This window comes from Lepisosteus platostomus, chromosome 14, assembly GCF_059453375.1.
Source record: "Lepisosteus platostomus isolate fLepPlt1 chromosome 14, fLepPlt1.hap1, whole genome shotgun sequence".
Lineage (NCBI taxonomy): Eukaryota > Metazoa > Chordata > Actinopteri > Semionotiformes > Lepisosteidae > Lepisosteus > Lepisosteus platostomus.
This window is the reverse complement of record NC_142624.1, coordinates 2,527,374-2,551,846: the sequence shown is the minus strand read 5'-3', so window position 1 is coordinate 2,551,846 and position 24,473 is coordinate 2,527,374. Positions and strand designations below refer to the sequence as shown.

Here is a 24,473-nt window from a genome sequence, read left to right as displayed (position 1 = left end):
CATCCAGGTACTGACCAGGCTCACACCTGCTGAGCTTCAGTGGGCTGCCAGTTGTGAGTTGCAGGGTGATATGGCTGCTGGAATTGGTACCGAGAGCCGAACAGGAACACATCTACCCGCCTGCTCACCCGGTCACGCACTGTGTGCGCGTCCAGCCGGAGACGCTGCCCACGTCCTTGCCGTCTCTCGCCTTTCAGAATCGTCTCTTCATGCTTTATGGCTCTCTAGTGCCCAGCACACAGGCGGGAGACGGGGAGGTCCTGGCAGTAACACCAGGGGTGTGTACACCCGTATACCCTGCTGTTCTGGCTAAATTCCGCGGCTCTGGGCTTGAACTGTCTGAGCTCCCTGAAGTCCCCTCTTATTCCAAAGGCTGACCAGTTCACCAGTCCGCCTGCTGTGCTGTGCAGTGGGGCGGCTGGTGTAGAATGATCACTGTGTGTCGCCCAGGAGGAGCTTCTGGTGCAGAATGATCACTGTGGGTCGCCCAGGAGGGGCTTCTGGTGCAGAATGATGACTGTGTGTCTCCCAGGAGGGGCTGCTGGTGCAGAATGATGACTGTGTGTCTCCCAGGAGGGGCTGCTGGTGCAGAATGATCACTGTGCGTCTCCCAGGTGGGGTTACTGGTGCAGTTCCCTCCTATATGTCTATTTCTTCGTGATCCCCCGGGAGATGTAAATCATTCTAATTACCTGTGGTTATTAACAAACCCTGACACGTTTGCTCCTGTAAAAAGGTGGAGTTGACGCAATTCGAGACTGAGACCGAGAACAGAAGTGGAGGAGAGAGAGAGAGAGAAACAGAGCGAGAGAAACGCCACCCCGCACGAGAAAAAAAAACTGTTAACTTATTTCCTGTATCTTGTGCTCAGCTCGCTCGCTGCCTTTCTACATTCGCCTCGGATCTGGAGGTTTGTCAAAAGCCCGAGAAAGCGAAATTGAGACAGCGAGATGCAGGCGATCAAATGCGTCGTAGTAGGCGATGGGTAAGTGGCTTTTAAATCTTGTTGGTGGAGTTGATCACTGAGACTCCCGTGCCGTGCCGTGCCCCGGACGATGCGGATCAATTCAGAGACGGCAGCTCCTTCGAAAACTTTTCATCCCTCATTGAAAAAGCGCCCTTCCTTCGGGTCGCGGGTGATGCGGCGCCCAGGCCGGCGCTGAAAGACACCGGTCAAAACGTGGTGAAGTCGGCGCCGCGGGCTACACGGTAGTGTGTGAAGTTCACCTAGGACAGTCGACCTACTGTAGCTTCCTGTGAAAAGCGCAGATGTCCTGTACAAGAAAGCGGCGCTCATAGCGAGAGAGGACGGAGCCAAGCGAACGGTTAACCTAATTTACCGGGCATAATTAGGTTTTTGTATTGCGGACCGAGCTCGCTGCCCTGCTGTAAAACGTGTAGCGCACCCCAAGAGTGGGAGACGGCCTTCCCTTTTAAACTGCGCTGGTTTCTGAGTACAGAAGTTACTTTTCGCCGGAGGAAGGGTGGAAGAGGAGGAGGTGGGGTGGGAGTATCGGTTGTAATAACTTTTTTTTTTAGCGCTCGCTTTCAAAGCCGGTGATTAAACAAAACAAACTTTGAAATCCACGCGAAACGAGGGAAAGAGCGCGGCGCGCAGCGACCTGCACACGCGTGCTGTCGGAGAGGGGCACAGATACAGTGGCAGGTCCCGCAGAGGAACATGAAGCCGGCTGGTCCTGTGCAGCTGGACTCCTCCGGATCAGAAACAGACTCCATTAACCCGATCGATAGATCGAAAGGCAAGCGGTGTAGATCAGATACAGCATCACGCCAAACCTTTAAAACGATAATGTTTATCGGGGAACGGTCAATATTTGTGCCGAGAGTGCCGGCGCGACTTAATTAAGTCTGTCTCAGAGCGACATTGTCAGTACAGTTGCTGGCTCAGTTTTTCGTCACGTATTTACTTCCTGATGGCAACGGAACGGATATATCATGTACCCTGAGAAAGCCCTGTTTTTAAAACTCAAACGGCACAGAACCTGGGTGTTCAGAAGCGTGTTCCCTTGCGCCAGGGCTGTATTCTCTATCGTGGTCGAAGGAGGAGTGAATTGGCGATTTCGGTAGTGTCCTGGCTCTTGGGTTTTACGAGGCCCGGCAGGTCAGCGTGTCTTGCTGAAATGCTCTTTTAAACGAGTAGCGAACGATCGAGGAGAACACAGATCTGGCTGTGCCTCCGGACATCACCACAGGCCTTTCAGACCCAGAAAGCGCTGCTGGAGCCAATCTGTAACTTTCCGAATCGGTAGAGTGCATTCTCTCCATTTCTCCTTGCTTTGACTGGCTCCACAAGAGAATCATAAAGGTTACTTGGCCCATCCACCTGTCTGGTCGCTAGTAGCTCACCCAGCTGTCCTGAGAGAAAGCAAGGTATTGGCTTCAACAACGCAGCTCCATACTCCCACCACTCTTTGTGCAAAGCAGTGCCTCCTGTTCTGACTTGAGGGTCTCATCCAGCTGTGCCTTTAAAGAAGCCAGGGTATCGGCTTCGACAACATGGCTGGGCAGCTTGTCCCACACCCCCACCATCCTCTGGGTAAGCAAGTGCCTCCTGTCCTCAGTTTTAAATGCATTTCCCCCTAGTTCCTACTGGTGCTCTCTGGTTCGTGTTTCACTAGTAATTGTGCCTTTTGAGAACCGTGAATAGTTTAATCAGGTACCCTCACACAATCTTCTCTGGCCAGACAAGGACAGAAGAGAAAAGGGTCCAGATGAGAGAGGTCATTCAGAACATCTGGCCCGCCCTGGTAGTTCCGTCACGGTCCACTTCTTGTAGAATCCCAGCAACTCAGCCACAGCGGCATGGCTGGGGAAGTCTGTTCCAGACACCCACAACTCTCTGTGCAAAGAGTGTCCAGCTGATCCCTCTCCTTAATGCACCTGGCTGTCCACGTTCCACTCATCTTCCCAGTGCCCTGTTCAATTGCTCGCATTCTCGACAGTAATAATTTACCTGCCCTTTATCTAAGGTGACTCGTATTTTATTACATTAATTTATCATGAGAGTAGTGCGGTGCTGCAGAGAATTTATCTAGTACACTGTTATGCACGTTGTTCTAAGATAAAGGTCAGATGCAATATTCAGCTTATTCTCTACAGTTACACAATGAAGCAAAACGTCACTGAGAGGTGGGGTAACTGTGTCCGGTGAGGTGCATGGTTACAAGACGGCTCTCCTGCAGCAGAGCAGAGATCCGGGCTCCTGAAACTAGAGCACGACGTCGTACAGTTCAGCTCATTGCATTTTGCAAGGCAGAGAGCAAGGCATAAAGGCATAAGCAGGAGTGTCACTGACACGCCAGTGATATCAGTGGATATGATCCGAGAGGACTGCAGTCCCAGTCAGTCCTAGGTAACTTAAAAGTCCTCAATAAGAGTGTAAAAACCTGGAAGCAGTGGGAATAAGGACTGGTCAGGTGAACAGCTGATCCAAATCAAGTCATCAAGAGTCCAGGGTGGAGTGAAGACCAGGAGACATGGCGCCCCCTACAGGGCTAGGAGAGAACATCACCTCCTGCCACCTTATTGCTCCTGTTCCACCAGCCCATCGTTGCCCCGGCAGCGTCTTGTGAGCTGGAAATAGTGTAAGGCTTACTGTGCACACTTACACCCAGGAAGGTTCAGGGATGTCGCTTGTGAACCAAGGAAATGACAACGTTTCATCCACCCAGCTGTTGCTAAATGTCTTGCTAAATATGGTGCTTCTGGCAATGGGACCTCAGGACCTCAGTGAGGTGACATGATGGAGGTGGCCTGTGGCAAGTACTGCTCTCTCAGTGGAAGAGCAACCTGGCTTTAGGAAAGCAGGCAAGACTGGCAAGGAAGATCCCCTCGCCCACACTTAACTGCTCAAACTGATGGATCGTGGTTCTGCTGAACTGGATCTGTTCACCCCTGGTCCCGGCCCAGATATGGCCCGGTTCTGACCCCGGAGCTCAGTGGCGGGAAAGCCTCCCTACTCTCTCTGCTGTGCCTCATCAGCGCTGACCATACCGTTAGCCCGGTGCCAGGCCTGGATCGCCGCTCCGCTGTGCGCACACACCCAGTATCATGGCGAAGGGCTGCAGGGACTCGTGCATCACATTCGAATGCTTCCCGAGAGCGTGAGAAACAGGCACTAGGCTCCAGAGGCGAGCGGCATCCGAGAGGCGTTGAGCAATTTGACATTAGTGGCGTGGAACTCCTCTCGCCCACCCGCGTGTCCAGAAGCACAGCGGCCCTCTGCCGAACAAGGCGTCTGCAACAGGGGCAGGCAGCGCTGGCGAGAGGGAGACCCCTGCCCCGGAGAGAGGGGGCGGCCCGACTCGGAACTCAGAACCAGGGCCGGGCAGGGAGTCCTGGAGACGGACCCGGAGCCGGGCGGGAATGAGACCTGAATGGGAGGCTGGTTCGTCAAGGCCACACCAGTGCCACCGGCTTACAGAAATCAGACTGCTGCAGGGGAGAGGCCAGAAACAGGACAGAAGACACGAGATGGCGCCTTATCGCGCCCAACAGCGCGATCTTATCTGCGTGCCTGAGATGGAGACGGAGCGAGGAGGGGGCGGCGGCGGCGGTGAGCTAGATCGTTTTGAAAAGCGCTTCCTGTTTTTTTGACACGCGTTTGCGAAACTCTTCAGTTACACTTCCTCTTCACCCTCGGCTAGCTCTCCGGGCTCGGCAAGTTCCCCTTCTGCGTCTCGGCAGCACCCTCCTCCTCTCCCGGGGGGGGGGACAGCGTGTTCACAAAGCGGACCAGCAGACCTGTCCAGGAGAGGGGTGGTGGGGGGTTTTATGATTCACTGCAACTCAGAAGCAGTGAGAACAGGAACATGGCCAATGCGTTAGTGGAGGAGGCTGGGAGTGTCTCATGATTTGCACAAGAGTCACGACGCTACTCATGAGAGAAAGAGTGGATGTGTGATTAAGCATGGCAAGGCTGGTTTCCACAGAGGACTAGCCAGGAGGGAGGCAGGGAGAGCCAAGTCTCAGACCCGTGTTTATACACTGTCAGTTGGTTGCTGCGCACTGCCTGGACTGGGACCCTGGCTGGGATCTCCAGGCTGTAGGGGCTCATCCTGCACTGGGACCCTGGCTGTGATCTCCAGGCTGTAGGGGCTCATCCTGGACTGGGACCCTGGCTGGGATCTCCAGGCTGTAGGGGCTCATCCTGGTCTGGGACCCTGGCTGTGATCTCCAGGCTGTAGGGGCTCATCCTGGACTGGGACCCTGGCTGGGATCTCCAGGCTGTAGGGGCTCATCCTGGACTGGGACCCTGGCTGTGATCTCCAGGCTGTAGGGGCTCATCCTGGACTGGGACCCTGGCTGTGATCTCTGGGCTGTAGGGGCTCATCCTGGACTGGGACCCTGGCTGTGATCTGGGCTGTAGCGGCTCATCCTGGACTGGGACCCTGGCTGTGATCTCCAGGCTGTAGGGGCTCATCCTGGACTGGGACCCTGGCTGTGATCCGGGCTGTGGGGGCTCATCCTGCACTGGGACCCTGGCTGTGATCTCCAGGCTGTAGGGGCTCATCCTGGACTGGGACCCTGGCTGGGATCTCCAGGCTGTAGGGGCTCATCCTGGTCTGGGACCCTGGCTGTGATCTCCAGGCTGTAGGGGCTCATCCTGGACTGGGACCCTGGCTGGGATCTCCAGGCTGTAGGGGCTCATCCTGGACTGGGACCCTGGCTGGGATCTCCGGGCTGTAGGGGCTCATCCTGGACTGGGACCCTGGCTGTGATCTGGGCTGTAGGGGCTCATCCTGAACTGGGACCCTGGCTGTGATCCGGGCTGTAGGGGCTTATGTTGGACTTAGAACCTCCGAGTGGTCCTGAGAATGGCATTTTTGCATTTGGTTCTGTGAAACTGAGAATGGATGGAAGTTAAAGATGTAGCCTATTTACTGGGAACGGTGAGACAGGTTCTGCTTTTTTCTCACTTGACTGGCCAGATCTTTACCAGCAGGTAGTATCGGACGCAGACGAGTGGAAAAGGTTTATTATTAACTACACAGTGTGGGGAGTTCCCACTTTGCGGAACCACACAGTGACACAATGTTTACTCCTAATCTTAAACTCTTCTCTAAAAGCTATTCTATATGGACACTTTTCCCAGAAGAAAAGAGGAGAGCGGTTTCCTTCTTGGAAGCATTGGAAGAACTCGGGCAGTGTCCTGACAGTCCACGCCGGGAAGGGCGCCCTCAAGAAACAAGAAATCCCTCAAGATTGGATGACATCCTCCAATCAGGGCAGCAGATACTTCTTTATGCAAAGAGTGGTGGGAGCCTGGAACAAGCTTTTTTCGGGGAACAGCTACATGAGATCCCCCAGTCAGGACGGGAGGCACTTCTGTACACAAAGGGCGGTGGGGGTGTGGAACAGAGGGCTCCCTGGCTCAAGGCAGAGCTGGTTCCTCTCCCAGGGCAGGGATTCTCCTCAGAGGCTGGGCAGAGCCACTGCCACTGCTGGGGGATCCCCTTACGCCAAAGTCCCTCGGAATAAGAACTCCCCGATTAAACTGGAAGTGAAGCCAAAGTCCACGGTCAGGACAAACAAGGCTGGTGGGAAGAGATGAGGAATTTAGCCGAGAGCAGGAGATCAGGGGGTCCCCTGCGTGTCACAGTGTCGAACTCCCGCACAGCTGGGAAGCAAGTGAACTGGTTTTCCTTCATTTCGGGGATCCCCTCGGGTCGTCTCACAGGACCACCCCAAGGGTCCTGGGACCACCGACCCCCACCGATCAGGTGGGCCAATAAGCGATCACCAGGGAAAATGTGCCGTTGTGGTGGTGGCCAATACTCTGGCTTCTTTCGGGGAACAAGCTGGAGGAGATCCTCCAGTCAGAACAGTGGATACTCCCTTACACAAAGGTTTGTAGGAGTGTGGAACGAGCTGCCCAGCTATGTCGTTGTTGAGGCCAGTACCCCGGTTTCCTTCGAGAAACAGCAGGAGGAGATCCTCCAATCAGGACGGCAGATACTTCTTTATGCAAAGAGTGGCGGGGGTGTGGAACAAGCTACCCAGCTATGGGCTTAATGTCTGCCTCCCATCTGTAAGTGACCTGTATCTCTGTCTTTTACCTTCCCTGTCCCCAGGGAAACCAATCTGCTTCCACTCGTCATGCAGGGAGCTCAGTTCCTTGTACAGATGGAAACGGCAAGCAGCCCTTTAGGCAAATGTTGTACTGCTTCCCTGTAGCTCAGCAGGAGTGTGAGCTGGCGTGACACTCCTGCTCTGAATCAGGGGTGGTAACGGATATGGCTGTGTGGCTTCCTGGCTGCTGAACGCCACGATCATGACGCTCAGAGATTCGGTTTTGAAAACGAGCTCGTGTCCTCGCCTAGTTTAAACCCAGCGAGCAGCGCAAGCAAGCGCTTTTGCCGGGGGAACTGAAGGTGCCTCTCACACTTTCCAGAACACAACGTGAGCGTTATCTGCAGTCCCCGCTGAGGGCCAAGCAGGACAGCTCAGCTGCTCTAGTTAGTGATCAATCTTCTGTCATCTTTAAGTCCCTAGCTCTGTTGTGAGGGGAAACTAGAGCACCTAGAGGGAGCCCACACAAACCCCGGGAGAACATGCAAGCTCCACACAGACAGCTCCCAAAACCCCTGCGAGGAGGTCGCCGTCACGCCCTGTCGTCTGTCCGCCCTGCCACATCTTCTCGCCTGCGTCTCGGTTTGGTTTTGTTTTTTTTTTAAAGAGGAAATGCAAAACCCCCAGCCTGGCTTCCTGCAAGTCACGTGGGCCCGCCTGTTGCCACGGTTACCTTGGCGGCCGGGGGGGTGGCAGGGGCCGAGAGACAGCGGGGGGGGCCGACCGGCAGCGCCTGTGCCTCCGGCGCCGGTCCAGCGCCGACCCACGGCGAAGCAGAACCGCCTCAGGCCCGGATTTAGCTCGGCGGCTCCTCTGCTCCGGTTCTGCTTTTTTGTTTTGTGGGTTAAGAAAAACACCCCGCGCCACGCCCTTAGACAACCACCCCCTCTGGGAATTCTGTCGCTGGCATGTGTGCCAACCTGGGGCACAACGAAGACGGGCCCCGTTGGAGCCCCTGAGCTCGGTGGTGCCACCCAGGACAGCCAGTGCTGTCTCTCTCGCTCCCAGTGCAGCGAGGCTGTGGGTGTCCAGTGAGCTGCCTGACGGGTCAGCGGTCACACACACACACAGTACAGCCGACAACACCACACGATGTCGACAGGTCATCACACACACATCATCAATATGTAAATATGCTCAAGCAGGGAGCTGCATCAGGCTGCAATGGCAAAGGGTTCACACCTGAAGAAGGCTCCACGGCTGAAACATTGAGCTTCTTCTCCTTTAAAGCATGACTTCAAACCTGTACTTGTTCCATCGTGCGAGTATGCGTCGGTAGAAGGTAGGAGGCGGTGGTGCCAGTCCCAGGGGCAGCAGGGCAGCAGAGCTGGGGGCTTATTGCCCCCAGCCATGAACGGGTGTGTAGCAGAGGGGGGGTTTGGCGCGCTCACAACGCCACATGAATAACAGAGCACGGTGAACGCGGGGCGGGGGGGAGAGAGAGACACACACACAACAGCTCGCAGCTGCAGGAAGTGAACACGGGGGGCGGGGGAACCCTCTACCTCTCGCGCACGGCACCTGATGTTCCGCCAGGCGAAATTCCTCTCGCGTCACGAGCTCGACGCCACCCGGCAGGAATGCGTCCCGAGGCGCCGCATTCCGCCGCGGCGTGTCCGCGCAGGCCGGCCGGTCTCTTGACCCGCGGGGAGTCCTCCCCACGAACAGGAGAGCGCTGCACCAGGTAACGGAAAGTCCCTGCCCCCCCCAGCGCCATCTTCCTTATTTCTGGTGTCCGGGTTTAACCCTTCAGAGGCCGAAGTTCTGTTTTTGTTACTAAAGAGTTTCTCAATAAAACGATAATTACGAGAAGTTAGAAGTTCTGCATTCGTGTTGAATATTGTGATAATAGGCGCTTAAAGGAATGTTTTAATCAAGGTGTGCAAATACTTTTCCCAGATTGCTAAAATTATCGGGTTTTTTTACGTTTTGCAAGGATGAGAAGTGAGATGCATTCACAGACGATACAGCTAGAAACAACGACTCGAGTCAGACGGGAAAAAAAACACATTTAGGTGTGGAGAGGCTGCAAAAAGCTTTCTTCTTTCATTCGCTCATGGGAGAACTTGGCGGAGAGCGCAGCGTGAATGCGGCCGAGATTCGGCGTTTTTAAATGGCCCACAGTCCACACCTGCTCTGCGGGAGACGAACTGACCAGGGTCAGTCTCGCCTCTGTAGCAGTGCTCACATTCACAGCTCCTGGACTCTTGGCGACTCCGGGCCGGACGTTCTCGGTCCGTCAGGTCCGCCGTAGAACGTTAAAGCCGAACCGAACCACGTCTTCCCGTTCCAAGTCTATAACGTCCGCAGTGGTCTTTCTCGCCCCGAGCAAGCCCTGCAAGCGCCGGTGGTATAAATCTGTGACACTCACTTTCAGGACGTCCTCTTGAATTTCATCCAGCAGAGCTGTGTCCTGAGGGCGGCTGTCCCGTCTCTCGCTTACAGACGTTGGATGGGTGCGCTCCCCCGACTTCTTAACACGCCGAAAAGTGGCTTTTAAGCGATCGATAACGAAGCTTCCGGTACATAAAAGTCAGCCTTCCGGTTACCGGGGACTCCCTATACAGACGCGACTTAAACATGCTAAGGGTCTTCATTTTAACCTCAGACACAGAGACCAGAGCTCAAAGCCAGTAGCCGGGGGCTGTACCAATAGTAAAAGACTGTGTCCTTTTTTTTTTCCCCTTTCAGAGCTGTGGGGAAAACTTGTCTTCTCATCAGCTACACTACAAATGCCTTCCCCGGAGAGTACATCCCCACTGTGTGAGTATCTGACCCCCGGTCGTTCGGTTTTGATTTGGCTGAAGCTTGTATCCGAGCCAAGTCACGTTTAACAGCCGGCCCTCTGACTGGAGGGACCAGTCTGACGCATGCAGTGATCTGCTCAGGGGCACGGCAGCAGGTCCCTCTCCTGGGATTTGAACCCACAGCCTTCCAGAGGGGCCTGGACTCCGATCGCTGCTGACAGCCCGGACCTCAGCGTCGCCCGCTTGCTCTGACTGAGAGCAAGACGCCCTCTGTTCTAATTGGATAATTGGCATTCAGGGGGAGTGAGACTCTGCACTCAGGAAGAGGAGCAAATCTAATGAATCTAGTGGATTTGGTCACTCTCTTGACCTCATGGGGGGGGGTGGAAGAGCAGTCGGGGGGCAGGAGTCTGGGAGCGAGCCTTGAAGAACAGCTCAAGTCTCATCAGCAGGCGGGAATGTGGCCTCGGGCTCAGAGAGGCCTGACGTGTACCAGCGTCGCTGGCCAAACAGGATCAGCTGGCGCAGACAAGAAAGAAGAGCCGGGGCATTTTGCAAGGGAAGCGAGGAGAGATTTGTCCTGTAGGGTCTCCCAGGCAGGGGGATCTGGTGTCTCATCGTGACGCATGAAAGTGCAGATTGAAAACTGTTTTTTTTTTAAAGCAGCAGGTCACAGGTGAGTCTGGGGACAGCCCTTCCCCGTACTGGGAAACTCCAGCTTGAAATAAGACACCTTTTCACTCAGGAGCTAGTGGCGGGGGACGTGTTCAGCGGCTCTGCTCAAGGACACGCAGGAGGGGAGAGCGTCACCCCCGAGAGGTCACGACCCCCCGGGAGGCGTGGCTGACTGAGGCTTCCTCCCTGCAGGTTTGATAACTACTCCGCCAACGTGATGGTGGACAGCAAGCCGGTGAACCTGGGGCTGTGGGATACGGCCGGACAGGAGGACTACGACCGACTGAGGCCCCTCTCGTACCCGCAGACGGTAGGGCCCGCGGGCTCCCCGTGCAGCACAGCGCACTGACCGAGACGGGCTGGCCCCCCGCGCACACGCCCCGGCCACATCTGGACCCACAGCTCCCCGTGTCAACCATCCCCTCTGCCCCAGTCTTGTAATACACCACTGACCCTACCACACTGCAGTCTGTATCACCTCGGGTCCATATCCCTTACTGGACGTGCTCCACCCTGGAGACAAGATCGCTACAGCCTAGCTCCCAGTTCCCTCTCTACCCTGCTGTTCCTATAGGATTTATATACTGTGCTCCCAATGCCCAATTCCCTCTCTACCCTGCTGTTCCTATAGGATTTATATACTGTGCTCCCAATGCCCAATTCCCTCTCTACCCTGCTGTTCCTATAGGATTTATATACTGTGCTCCCAATGCCCAATTCCCTCTCTACCCTGCTGTTCCTATAGGATTTATATACTGTGCTCCCAATGCCCAATTCCCTCTCTACCCTGCTGTTCCTATAGGATTTATATACTGTGCTCCCAATGCCCAATTCCCTCTCTACCCTGCTGTTCCTATAGGATTTATATATTGTTCTTCCAATGCCCAATTCCCTCTCTACCCTGCTGTTCCTATAGGATTTATATACTGTGCTCCCAATGCCCAATTCCCTCTCTACCCTGCTGTTCCTATAGGATTTATATATTGTTCTTCCAATGCCCAATTCCCTTTCTACCCTGCTGTTCCTATAGGATTTATATACTGTGCTCCCAATGCCCAATTCCCTCTCTACCCTGCTGTTCCTATAGGATTTATATACTGTGCTCCCAATGCCCAATTCCCTCTCTACCCTGCTGTTCCTATAGGATTTATATACTGTGCTCCCAATGCCCAATTCCCTCTCTACCCTGCTGTTCCTATAGGATTTATATATTGTTCTTCCAATGCCCAATTCCCTTTCTACCCTGCTGTTCCTATAGGATTTATATACTGTGCTCCCAATGCCCAATTCCCTCTCTACCCTGCTGTTCCTATAGGATTTATATACTGTGCTCCCAATGCCCAATTCCCTCTCTACCCTGCTGTTCCTATAGGATTTATATACTGTGCTCCCAATGCCCAATTCCCTCTCTACCCTGCTGTTCCTATAGGATTTATATACTGTGCTCCCAATGCCCAATTCCCTCTCTACCCTGCTGTTCCTATAGGATTTATATACTGTGCTCCCAATGCCCAATTCCCTTTCCAGAGATTCCCCATGTCTGTGTGTTGTCAGCCTGGGTGCGCTGCCATTTCACGTAGAGAAGGCCTGTACTGTTTTATATGACAGTGCAGCGATCACCACCTGTACTTTTTCCTGCGTCCCGTAGGGGGCACCAAAGCTATCGCTGCCCAACTTATTGAGAAGCCCGAGGGCCGGGTCAGATTGGAAAAAGCAGAATCCCATTCACTCGGCGTGACCTGCTGATCAGCTGCACGGCTCCAGCGCAGTGGCGCCCCCTGGTGCCTGAGTCTTCTTTCCTTCTCTCCCTCAGGACGTGTTCCTCATCTGCTTCTCCCTGGTGAGCCCGGCCTCCTACGAGAACGTCCGGGCCAAGGTGAGTGACCGGCGTGCCCTCGGCGGCGGCTGCATCTCCTCCTCCTCCTCCTCTTCTTCCTCTCCGCGGGTCCGTCCTCCAACCAGCCCTGTGTGCTGGAGCTTCTCCCCGTCTTCGAGAGATCCCCCTGGCAGACCAGTAGCTGACTGACCGGACGGTCTGGTGAGGCCGGCAGAGAGCTTCAGCAGCACAGCTGGGCAGCTGGTTCCACGCTCCTGCCCGTTCCTGTGCCACTGTTTAATCTGAGGAGGATCTTGACTTTGTGAGCACCTCGGAGCATTATGGATATAGGCATCAGGTCCCTTCTCTTTTCAAGACTAAAGAGACTCAGTTCCTTCAGCCCAGAAGCGTACGACACTCCTATTAGACTAAAGAGACTCAGTTCCTTCAGCCTGTCAGTGTGGGACACTCCCTTCGGACTGAAGAGACTCAGTTCCTTCAGTCTTGCGGTGTGGGACACTCCCTTCGGACTGAAGAGACTCAGTTCCTTCAGTCTGGCGGTGTAGTTCATTCCCAAGAGCCCTGAAATGTACAGTTTCTGGTTGCTCCTCTCTGGACGGATTCTAGCACAGCCATATCCTTTGTCACATGATCAAATGTGTACACAATATTTTATACCAGGTCCTATTGATGCATTATAGGCTACAATCATCTTTATCATACAACCGATCATATCAGCAGCCTGAATTCCGATAGTTCTATTGCCTCACAGGAGAGGGCAAACGAAGGCAGACTTTTAGACTCAAAACTGCCTTCAAGTAAATATGCCCCGGTGGGTCTGGAGTGGAAGAGTCCCTGGTGCAGTGCGCTTCCCGAGTTTGTCACTGGTGTGGAACAGGTGGAAATATTTGGTAGTACTTGTGCTAGACACTAGGTGGCAGTGTGTGCACACTCCAACTACTGACGATGAGCTACGCCTTGGTCCGCGGTGAGGAGCTGGCAGTGCGCTCCGTGAGCAGGCACGCACACACTGCCTAGATCACGGGCTGGACGGACCGACAAACCGCCTGACGTGAGCGACGCGGCGGCTGGGTGACGTGTGGAATCGAACTCTGCTGGGGAGAAGTCGCGCAACTAACAGACGTTTCACAAAACCACAACTTAGACTCAAGTCGTGCAAGTAGGGAGCTGCGTCAGGCCGCGAGGGGACCCGTACAGGTTTATTCCGCGCTGAAAAGAGAAGAAAAGAAACGCAACGTTTCGGCTGTGGAGCCTTCTTCGGGTGCCCAAACAGCCGAAACGTTGCGTTTTTCTTCTTTTTTCAACGCGGAATAAACCTTTTAACTTGTTCCGTGGAATAACGTCTACGTTAAAAAAGTTTACCTGAGAACAATTTATCAAGAGCTAGTGAATGCGCAATAAACACTTGTTCACGGTTTAGCTTTTCCTGAACCAGACTCTAGTATTGTAATACACGCGTCACACCGGAAACACGGATCTATAGTGGATATGAGACGTCTACCCACCCTCTACCCACCCTTATGGAAATGGCAGGTTTTTGTGATGTAAAGCCAGAGACATTATTCATCTTGCTTTCTGGCTTCACATCACAAAAACCTGCCATTTCCATACGGGTGGGCAGACGTTTTATATCCACAGCACGTAAACGTCCCGGAGCAGAGTTTTACTCGAAAGGTCCGAGTGAAACGGCTTGGTTGAGGGCAAATATCACCACCACTGTCTCGGCTAGGAGGCTGGGTGAAGGAGCGAGGGGCGCCCCTCCTTTTTTTTTTACCGGTTTGACCGACTTCAACCAGCCCCTCGACACCACGCGTGTCCGCGGCGTGAAGCGCTCCACTCGCGCCACCGCGACCAGCTCCTGGCCGCCCGGGACTGAGCCAGAGGGCGCGGGACGGGGTGTAAATAAATAATAATAAAAAAACTTAAAACCTTGAAATACAAATGAATGCGGATACCGGGGCAGCCGGCACAATCGCTCGACGCGTGAACTGAAGCTGCCAGTTCACTGATTCGCGGCGGACACGGCGGGGCACGTTTTCGCCTCCGATGGGATGCGCAGCGAGCAGAACGAGTAAATTGCAAAGCGCGCTCTCTCTCTCTCGGAAGGTGTTAAACGAGACCTAACCTCTGTGCTCCCCCTGGAAGACGAACCGCCCCGGAGCGACGTGACAATTTCACACTGCCGCTGGTTAGATCTCCCTCTGCTGACGCTCGCTGTGCCGTTGCGTGACCCGAGCGGCGTCAGGCCACCCGGGTATTCAGCGCCTGCGAGCGCCGTGCAACTCTTCACCTCCCGCACACGCGATGCTGCAAGATTAATTTTTAAATTAGATTCGCTCCTTTGACTAAAATCTCTTGATAACTGCCCAGGTCCAAGCAGAACATAAAAAAGCTTATAAATGAGAGGAGGTCATTCTAGACTCATTTAGCCCTGTTTGTGAGTCAGTAGCTAATTGATGTGGGGCTCTCAACCAGCTGCTCTTGAAAGAAGCCAGGGTTAGGCCTCATCAGCAGGGCTGGGCAGCTTGTTCCACACCCCCACCACCCTTTGTGTAAGGGGTTCATCCGTTTCGTATCCGGAATCCAGAGAACCATGTCCTCAACATAGCTGAGCAGCTCGTTCCACGCTCCCACCACTCTTGATGTAAAGCTGGGTTGTCCCCTATTTAAATGCGTGTCCCTCTTTGCCCAGTAGTTTACGTGTCACTGTTCATTCTGAACTGATGAATGGGGGGGGAAAATAAGTTAATGCAGGACGCACCTAGATACAATTAAACTCTCGCCGACAAAAGGCCAGTCAGTTGTTAGAAAAGGAGACCATTCGGTTCGTCTCTCAAGGTCTTCAGCCCGTCCAACAGGCTGAGAGGTACCCCGCAGCTCGCAGGCCTGCCAACAGCACCTGACTGACAGAACTGCACCCATGCTGAGCCAGAGGATCCAGTCCTGTCTCTTCAACGTCAGCCACGCAAATCAGTCCGGCCCAGTTTTTCACAGCCAGACGGCCCCTGAGAGCAGAGGGGGAAAAAAAAGAAGTTTTCAGAAGTCCAAACGATAGCTGCTGCCCTCATGCGAAGTCATCCCTCTTTCCGCCCCCCAGATAAAAGCGCAAGTAGCCTTTTCCATTGTAAAAAGAAATTCCGTCGCGTCAGACGTGCAGAGATGGAAATGGAGTATCCATGGTAACCTTTCCAAGGCGCGGATCTGGTCCCGATGGTCGTACCTCCGAAGACGCGGAGCTTCGTGGGAAAAGCCGGCCGTGCTGAAACAGCTGTTGATATCGGTGGTTTCATCCACTTTTAATCAGTAGTAGTGATGAGTGATGATGGTGATTAGTCTGATAATCGCCATCAGAGAGAGGAGACCCTTGTCCGTGTAATTACTTACAGAGTAAGTAATTAATTACAGAGTATTGCAAAAGCATTGTGGGTTGCTTTGCTCCTTATTTATGCTTTGTATTTTGCCTGCAGTGCTCTGCCCTTATGGGGCAAAACTGAACAACACACACGACCCGAGTGGTCATCCTTGACACCTGGCTCATAGGCCATTGAAGGTCTTCTCTCCAACCAGTCCTTAAGTATCGGAGTGCGTCAAAGTAGCGCCTGGGTTCGTTAAGCAATTAAGGACCAATTCAGGTTCAAAGTCCTGCAATGGCAGAGATTCCGGGTGCCCAGGCTTGCCACGCCCGCAGTAACCGGGGGCAAACTCATGAAACCTTCAGATGTAAATGATGGCTCTCCAGTCTTAAGAGTAATTAATATAGATATCAACAAGTGGCTAATTACAAAACCCCCCCCTGGTCATGCTTAAAGATTATGGCCATCCTACATTTGATGCTAGTAGTATTATTGGTTTGACGCAGCTGGCAACAGAAGAGGAGGTTTCCTGGATGTTTGTTTAAAACAGCAAGAGGGGCCCTCATTAAGGTCTAAATTGGATGCCTTTTTTTTTTCCTGCTGCTGCTGCTCCTCCTCATCAGGATTTAAATCGGCTCGGGCAAGCCTGGCAGAACAAACAATCGAGCTTCAGTTTTTTCTCAAGAGGCCGCAAGAGCTCAGCGTGCTCACTGGAATGCGCACATCAACGCGGGAAGGAAGACTGAGAGCCGAACTGAATCGGCCCTCCAGGCGGTGGGGCTTTTTCTTGTAAGGAAAACGGGCATTTGTGAAGGTCAGCGATGATCAAGACGGGAGCTGCGCAGCGGTACGCGGCCCAGTGTGTGTGTGTGTGTGTGTGTGTGAGTGAGTGAGTGAGTGAGTGAGTGAGTGAGTGAGTGAGTGAGTGAGTGAGTGAGTGAGTGAAGCCCAAGGTCCGTCCGTCCTCAAGGCTCTCCGGTCTTTGTTCTGGCTGACGTTGGCCTTCCTCCGCAGCAGGCTAAGAAAGGACAGAGACGTGTTTGGCTGTGAAAAAGAAATCGCGCGGCGAGATGCACTTGTGGCCAAACAGAGCCGCTGTTGCCATTGGTTTCAGCCTCTGCAAGAGCAACAGAGCTGACAAACGGCAGCGCTGTCTTCGCTAAATGACTTCATTCTGCAAAAACAGACACAGCGGCTTCGTGACAGGCTAGATCATTGCTCTGCTGTAGCTGCTTCATTACTCTCTTCTCAGAGCTTTGTTCCTCTAGTGTAACAGCACCACTCCTCTGGTCTAACAGCACCACTCCTCTGGTCTAACATCATTCCTCTATTCTAACAGCACCACTCCTCTGGTCCAACAGCACCACTCCTCTATTCTAACAGCACCACTCCTCTGGTCTAACAGCACCACTCCTCTATTCTAACAGCACCATTCCTCTGGTCTAACAGCACCACTCCTCTATTCTAACAGCACCACTCCTCTATTCTAACAGCACCACTCCTCTGGTCTAACAGCACCACTCCTCTATTCTAACAGCACCATTCCTCTGGTCCAACAGCACCACTCCTCTATTCTAACAGCACCATTCCTCTGGTCTAACAGCACCACTCCTCTATTCTAACAGCACCACTCCTCTGGTCTAACATCATTCCTCTATTCTAACAGCACCACCCCTCTGGTCCAACAGCACCATTCCTCTGGTCTAACAGCACCACTCCTCTATTCTAACAGCACCATTCCTCTGGTCTAACATCATTCCTCTATTCTAACAGCACCATTCCTCTGGTCTAACATCATTCCTCTATTCTAACAGCACCACTCCTCTGGTCTAACAACACCACCCCTCTGGTCCAACAGCATCATTCCTCTATTCTAACAGCACCATTCCTCTGGTCCAACAGCATCAGTTGTCTGTTCCATGCCCTGCCATCCCCCTCCCCCCCCACATCCTATCGACCTTCTTTGCATTTTGGTCCTTGGCCCAAAAAACAAGTAACACGTTTTCTCAAGCCGACTGTGTGTGTAGTGACTCACTTGCAGCAGTTAGAAAAAAAAAACGGTTTTCTGAATTTCACCGACAGCTCCCCAACCCCCCGCCCCCCTTGCATAAAAGAATCTTTCTTTGCTAAACTCGCTGACAAAGAGAAAGAGCTGATAGGGGGAAGAAAAGGCTGTATAGATGACACTCTGTTTGTCAGAAAGCATGCCGCGGTGCTGCTGGGGACAGCATTAATGAGATGAGGCTCTGAGGGGAGAATTGCTAGATGCTGAAATTTCAAACAATGGGAGCTAAATATAGGATAGGAAAATTGTGCCATATCACTGTTGGCATTAGTGCATTTTTGTCTCCTCGTGGTGCTTTAACTCAAAAACAAGGCGTTTTCTTGTAACTTCCTCTCTGCCGGTTGCCATAGTGCCTCACTAACTAACTTAACTAGCGGGGCCTCTTTAGCTGATGGGGCTCACCCCAGTGTAGGCTGGGCTGTAATAAACAGGCATCGTGGGTCCGAGCCTGGTTCCTGGCCTGTGGTTGATTATCGAAGTAGCTCCTGGGTTCATTAAGGAATTCTAAGAACCAATTCAGCACTTGTTGGAAGGTTCAAAGTCTGTAATGGCAGAGATTTCTGTAGCAGAAAAGCACTACATTAGTGTAAGGAATTATGATTATTTCTAGTAGTTCAGGTGGGGAGCTGCATCAGTGTGCGTAGGCTGCAAAGGAACAAGTTAGAGGTTTATTCCCTGCTGAAAAGAGAAGGGAGAAAACACAACTATCAGCTGTGGAGCCTTCTTCGGGTGTAAGAAAGATAGGGCGGTCAACAAAGATAATATAGCAGGGACAAATATAGGGAGAAAATAAATTTGACCCTAGTTGTTTTGGAGGCATTTCAACCAGCAATTTGGGATGCCATAAATGGGAGTCTTGTCCAAGTAGATTGTGCATCAATACCAGAAAAAGCTTTCCTTCCTGCACAGATAATTACTAATGCACAGATTGCATCGCCAATACATGTTACAGAGACCAGGACAATGGGAAATGACAAGACTCGGCTCAGTGCTTTGAGAGAAAGCCACTTCGATCGGCCCTTTTCTTTTATCTCCAGTTCGCGTCCACGTCCAGTTGACTGAAAGAGGCTGTAAAACACACAATTGCAAATCTAGTCAGAAACAGCACGGCCAAGAGGAATTAAACGATTTTCTTCTTTCTGCTGCTCTCAGACGTGTGCGAGAAAAAACAGCGGGGGGGTTATGGGGAGTTCGATAACAAGGGGCCAATTCTGAGAGCCGGGGCTGGGAGTTGGACTGGTCTGCTCCGTTCACACCCTGTCCTTGGGTTCTGTCGCCCACTAGTGGTACCCGGAGGTGCGGCACCACTGCCCCTCCACCCCCATCATCCTGGTGGGCACCAAGCTGGATCTGAGGGACGAGAAGGACACTATCGAGAAGCTGAAGGAGAAGAAGCTGGCGCCCATCACGTACCCCCAGGGCCTGGCCCTGGCCAAGGAGATAGGTGGGCATCTTCCCGTGTGTGCGTCGGGCGACCAGGAGGGGGCGACGTGGGGCTCGCGTAGCTGTGAAATCAGGCACCCTGTCCTCCGCTGCCAGGTTTGATGGGATTCCGTTTAGGATCCGTTGGGATGTTCTGTTGGGAAGTACCGTGCTGCAGAGCAACGGCAGGGCCTGTCAGACACAGGGGGTACACGGCGCCCGCGAGGGCTCCCGCGAGGCCGGGAGGCCACAGGGGGGGGCGCTGGGGCAAGACGGCTAGCCAGAGCCCCCCCAGCGCCCCTCCCCGTTAGCAGGAGACAATTCTGCCAGCCGGGGGGCGGGAGAGAGCTGGGGACACAGCTCAGGTCGGACAGGCCCGCTCCGTTCACACCCTGTCCTTGGGTTCTGTCGCCCCCTAGTGGCACCCAGAGGTGCGGCACCACTGCCCTCCCACCCCCAGAGTTTTGCGCCGCTGTTTCGGCGATCACTTTTACCCCCTGACCTGGGCCAGTGCTGTCTTAACCCTTTCAGGGGCCTGTTCAGTGAGTGTACGTGGCCCGCAGAAAGATCACAGGTTTTCTCCCGGACCTGAGAGAATAGGATGCACTGAACTGCCTGAGTCTGTGGCTGACACAGGGGCTTTGAAGATGCCATCTTTCTTCATGCCTCCCGGTGTGTGACTCGTGTCGCCACCAGATGGCGCCGCGGCTTCGAGTGGCTCCTCGGTTTGGGACGTCTGCACGTAGGTAAATAGCCCTGGCAGGCTAAATCTTTAAAAAAAAAAAGCTTTTCCCTCAGCAGAGAGCGATTGCCTTTTCGTAGTTGAGACATTACAGCAAACAGACTGATACTAATTTGATTTATTTAATTAGATAGTTGATCTGAGCTCTGAACCAGCAGCTTTACTGATTGGCCGATCCTGAAGCCTGCGTGGTGACTAATTTCTAATTTTCCAGTTAATGCTCAGGCTTGAGGGATGTTGTATAAACATTTTTTTTAGAAACCAGCTCCTAAATTGATCAGTTTTACAGCATTATGAACAGATGACAAGCCACCCATTGCGAGCCACAGTATTTGCATTTTGAAGACAGTTTTCAAAATATTTTTTTTCTCCATTTCTTATGCTCAAAAGCACACGACACTGGCACGTGAGTTCTTGGGGTCCTGGGTTCAAGTCTGGCCGGGGGGCACCTTTAGGGTGGAGTTTACACGTTCTTCCTACAGCCACAGGGGGGTCTGCTGGGCTTGCTCTTTCGAACCCCAAAGACTGACCGATGTCTCTAAACTCATCTCGTCCAGCTGTCCCCTGAAAGAGGCTGGGGCGCCGGCTCCCACAACATGGCCGCACAGCTCGTTCCCCACCCCCACCACCCTTTGTGTAACAGCTGTCCTGCCGACCTCGGTTCTGAAGGCACCTTCCTGTCGTTCTGGCCTTTAGTGTCTTTGGGTGGGCGTTTCCTTCTTCTTGCTGGAGAAGTCGGCAGGGCTGACGGCAGCCCTTGGAGATCCGGAATACTCGGATCAGTTCCCCTGGGAGTCTCCTCTGTCTGTGGCTCAAGGGCCTCAGTCAGGAATAAGGGGCTTTCAGATGCTAGAGGGGTGGGAGGGTGGCGATCCTATTCCGAGAGAGCCCTATAAGCAGAAGAACGTCAGACCAAGTCCAGCAGAGCAGGGAACAGTCCGGTGGGCAGGAGGCGCTGGACGGTGACGCTGTTGTGCCCCGCAGATGCGGTGAAGTACCTCGAGTGCTCTGCCCTGACGCAGCGAGGGCTGAAGACCGTGTTCGACGAGGCCATCCGTGCCGTCCTCTGCCCCCAGCCCGCCAAGGTCAAGAAACGGGGCTGCATGCTGCTCTGAAGGTAAGAGGGAGCAGGGGCAGAGGGCAAGACAGGGGAAGAGAGAGAGGAGAGAGACGAGGGGGAAAGGAGAGAGGAGAGAGACGGGGGGAGAAGAAGAGAAATGAGAGAGACGGGTGAGAGGAGATAGACGGGGAAAGGAGAGAGGGAGAGGAGAGACACAGGGGGAGAGGAGAGACGGGGAGAGGAGAGACAGGGAGAGAGGAGAGAGATGGGGAAGAAGAGAGGAGAGACAAGAGGAGAAGAAAAATGGGGGGAGAGGAGAGAGATGAGAGAGGTGAAAGTCAGGAGGAGTGGGGGAGCGGAGAGAGAGAGAGACAGGGAAGAGGGGAGAGAGACAGGGTGAGAGGAGATAGACAGGGAAAGGAGAGAGGGAGAGGAGAGACAGGGGGAGAGGAGAGACGGGGAGAGGAGAAGAGAGAGGAGAGAGATGGGGAAGAAGAGAGGAGAGACAAGAGGAGAAGAAAAATGGGGGGAGAGGAGAGAGATGAGAGAGGTGAAAGTCAGGAGGAGTGGGGGAGCGGAGAGAGAGAGAGACAGGGAAGAGGGGAGAGAGACAGGGTGAGAGGAGAAAGATGGAGAGAGGCAGGAGGAGAGCGATGGGAGAGACAGGTTGAGGAGAGAGGAGGAGAAAGAAAGAGGGGGAGCCTGGAAGAGGGGGAGACCGCGGGAGGAAGAGGAGGCACAGACGAGAGGCCGAAAGAGAGGGACCAGCTGTGCGCTGCTGTGAGAGTGACAGGAGGGAGGTGACAGGAGTTTTGTAACTCTGAGTGAAAAGAGGAAAAACGTTTAGATGGGGGGGGCGGGAACTAATGATCAATTCATTTTCTTTTAAAAAAACCGGCTACAAAAACCCATCAGCGAGGCGGGTTACATTCTGCGGCCCGTTTTAATGAACCTCGGCCGACACATTCTGCTGACGCCTGCGGAGAATGTCGATAAGGAAACTAATTATCTGCGACAGGGCTAGAGCTCGGCCTGTTGCCGGTGTAATCAAGAGGCAGGGAATGCACTGGATTTAAGGCCTGTCCTGGACTTAGCCAGTACGAATACATTAAAAAAATAGACCACTTGCCCTGTTTTCTAATATAAAGGGGGGAGGGGGGGGCCCTTCACCCCCATAAACGTTGTGTGAGGAGAGGAGAGGAAACAAGCCTGAAAAGCAAGGGACGTTGTTTCTGGCTTGGGGACAGTCAGCCACCCACTAGGGGGCAGTGTCTGCGAGTCAGCCCTCTTTCTCCCTCCGCCCAACAGGCACGTGGAGCCCCCCTGTGAGGACCAAGCCCATCGCCTCCCCGGGAGTCTGCTCTCTCTTCTCCACTGCAGTTACCTTTCTCATTATCATCTGTCTACTTTTCCTAAAAACAAATTAGTGTATAAAAATTCAATTTATTTAAACATTTACTAATAACTAGTAGTAAGTAGCTAGAGAACAAGGAAACGGTGTCTTCTTGACATGAGCCAGTATCCTACTGTTAATGTACAGTCCGCATAGCCCTTGGACTGTAACCCACTAAACCCGACACCGAGTAATTATCAGACTGGTGTGTGCTGATCCATTTGTATTATAAGGCTGTACAAGAGAATGTACTGTAAAGTCATTAAAGTATGGAAGCATTGTTTTACGATCATATCTGGTTAAGATGCTATTTGGCGAGAGATGCACAGTGTGTTTACGCATTTTAAATTGCAATAAAACTTGCTCTTTATACGTTTCGTTTCCTGCCCTGGCTCAAATCCACTCTGAGTTTCTTTGGGTACGTTCTTACGAGGGTTAGCGGATCTGAACGGATGGCAATCAGGGACCTTGAACTGAAGGCCCCCAGGGTCCAGGTGTGTGTGTAACAGGTATGAAATGTGTTAGGCTTTGTCACTGGCAGATTTATTTAGATTTAGGCTTTATAGGAAACTTCAGCACCTACTGTAAGTGGGAGAGGTTCTTGAGGGGAGTTCGGTCACCTGGAGCTCAACAGGAGTGAAAAGGCAGGGGCTCTCCGGAGCAGTGAGCTGTAGCTACAAGATACAAGATACAAGCTACAAGACCAGGGATCTCTGACCCTAGTCCTGGGGAGCCCCACTCCAGTCAGTCTGCCAGGTCTCCCTAACTCGGGGGTCCCCAACCTCGGTCCTAAGGAGCCCCAAACCAGTTTGTCTTATAGGTCACCCTATATCAGGAGTCTCCAACTTTGTTCCTGTGGAGCCCCAGTCCAGTTCTTCTTACAGGTCACCCCTAAATCGGGGGGTCCCCCCACCCTGGTTCTCTGGAGCCCAGTCCAGGTATAGTTGGTATCATTTATTTTGACTCAACAACACGCCTTTCCCTAGGACATAGAGACGGGTGGAATATGTACTGTATATAGCACAATGATCACAAGTACAAAACTGTACATTATAATGACTCATGGAAAAACATGGAGCCCCCCAGAGAGGAAGGCATACCCTTCGCTAAACTGGGATCTAAGGGAGGTCATGACTGCCCGCTGCCCTTGAAAGGGAGGGGGGATCCTGTTGTGACACAAGACACACATTCTGCTGTTCCTCATTTCTGTTTTGCCTACAATACAAAATAATTTAAAACCGTTAAACAGCCACACACCAACATAGTATTCCTGAAAAATCACAGGGATCGACGAATATTTCCCGTCGAAACCTCCAGTGTCACAGTGGAAACAGGAGAGGATTCCTGGAGTCAAGCTGGATAGCTGGGAACGCTGCTGGATTTCTCCGATGAGACGCCTTCTGACCGTGGCAGGTGTCTTAATTATTCTTAAGCGGGGAAGACTGGCGCTTTAACAATTAATCACGACAATATTGCTATCTTTCGTGTTAACCCCTGTGGCTGCCAACGTCAGATTGTTTTTAAAAGACCCAGACCATACAGCAGGTTTACAGGCAAGAGGAGCCCGCCCAGCTCATTTAGTATTTAGCACCTCGTTGCTGTGCTCCTCTGAGGATCTCCTCGATTTGTGTCTTGAAAGAAGCCAGGGTGTCAGCTCCCACAGCATGGCTGGGCAGCTTGTTCCACACCCCCACCACTCTTTGGGTTAAGAAGCGCCTCCTGTCCGGACCGGAGGGTCTCCTCCAGCTGCGTCCTGCAAGATGACAGGGCAGCTTGTTCCAAGCCCCTACCACCCTTTGTGTACAGTAATGCTTGCTCTTTGAAACCTTTTAAAGGTTCTAGTCCACCTAGTAGACTAACGTTGGCTATTTTATTCAAAAAGTGTAAGCCCCTGGTATCTGTAACCTGTTCCTGGCGAAGTGCTGGCACTGACTCGCTCTCACCAACCACATGCAGGTCTACAGAGCTTGTACACTACTGCCCTGTGTCCACTGCTTGTCCAGCTCCCATTAGTCTCACTGTGTCATTAATTTACCTGTTGCACCTTTTAATGACCCGAGTGCCCACCTGAGTGGCCACTCTGCTTC

The 24,473-nt window shown here is 53.0% G+C and overlaps 1 protein-coding gene across 2 annotated transcripts; it reads left to right on the top strand.

Annotated features, from left to right (window-relative positions):
- The first annotated feature begins 825 nt into the window (after positions 1-825).
- Positions 826-22,758, top strand: rac2 (Rac family small GTPase 2). 2 transcript variants are annotated; one of them, XM_088606488.1, is made up of 7 exons: positions 826-985; positions 9,784-9,855; positions 10,707-10,824; positions 12,328-12,390; positions 19,054-19,213; positions 20,918-21,050; positions 22,302-22,758. In XM_088606488.1, exons 1-6 carry the CDS (start codon positions 951-953, stop codon positions 21,046-21,048), a joined length of 579 nt encoding a protein of 192 aa, XP_088462614.1. In that variant the 5' UTR covers positions 826-950; the 3' UTR covers positions 21,049-21,050; positions 22,302-22,758. The 2 variants fall into 2 exon arrangements, with proteins under 2 accessions (XP_088462614.1, XP_088462613.1); XM_088606487.1 differs by lacking the exon at positions 826-985 and adding an exon at positions 8,650-8,776.
- The last annotated feature ends 1,715 nt before the right edge of the window (positions 22,759-24,473 follow it).

What these genes read in the sequence shown, in the direction of transcription:
- rac2 (XM_088606487.1), top strand. Translation starts at nt 8,673, where the DNA reads ATGCGTCCCGAGGCGCCGCATTCCGCCGCGGCGTGTCCGCGCAGGCCG. An exon ending in ACAGGAGAGCGCTGCACCAG is followed by an intron (nt 8,777 to 9,783) that starts GTAACGGAAAGT and finishes TTCCCCTTTCAG; the next exon opens with AGCTGTGGGGAAAACTTGTC. An exon ending in ACGAGAACGTCCGGGCCAAG is followed by an intron (nt 12,391 to 19,053) that starts GTGAGTGACCGG and finishes GTCGCCCACTAG; the next exon opens with TGGTACCCGGAGGTGCGGCA.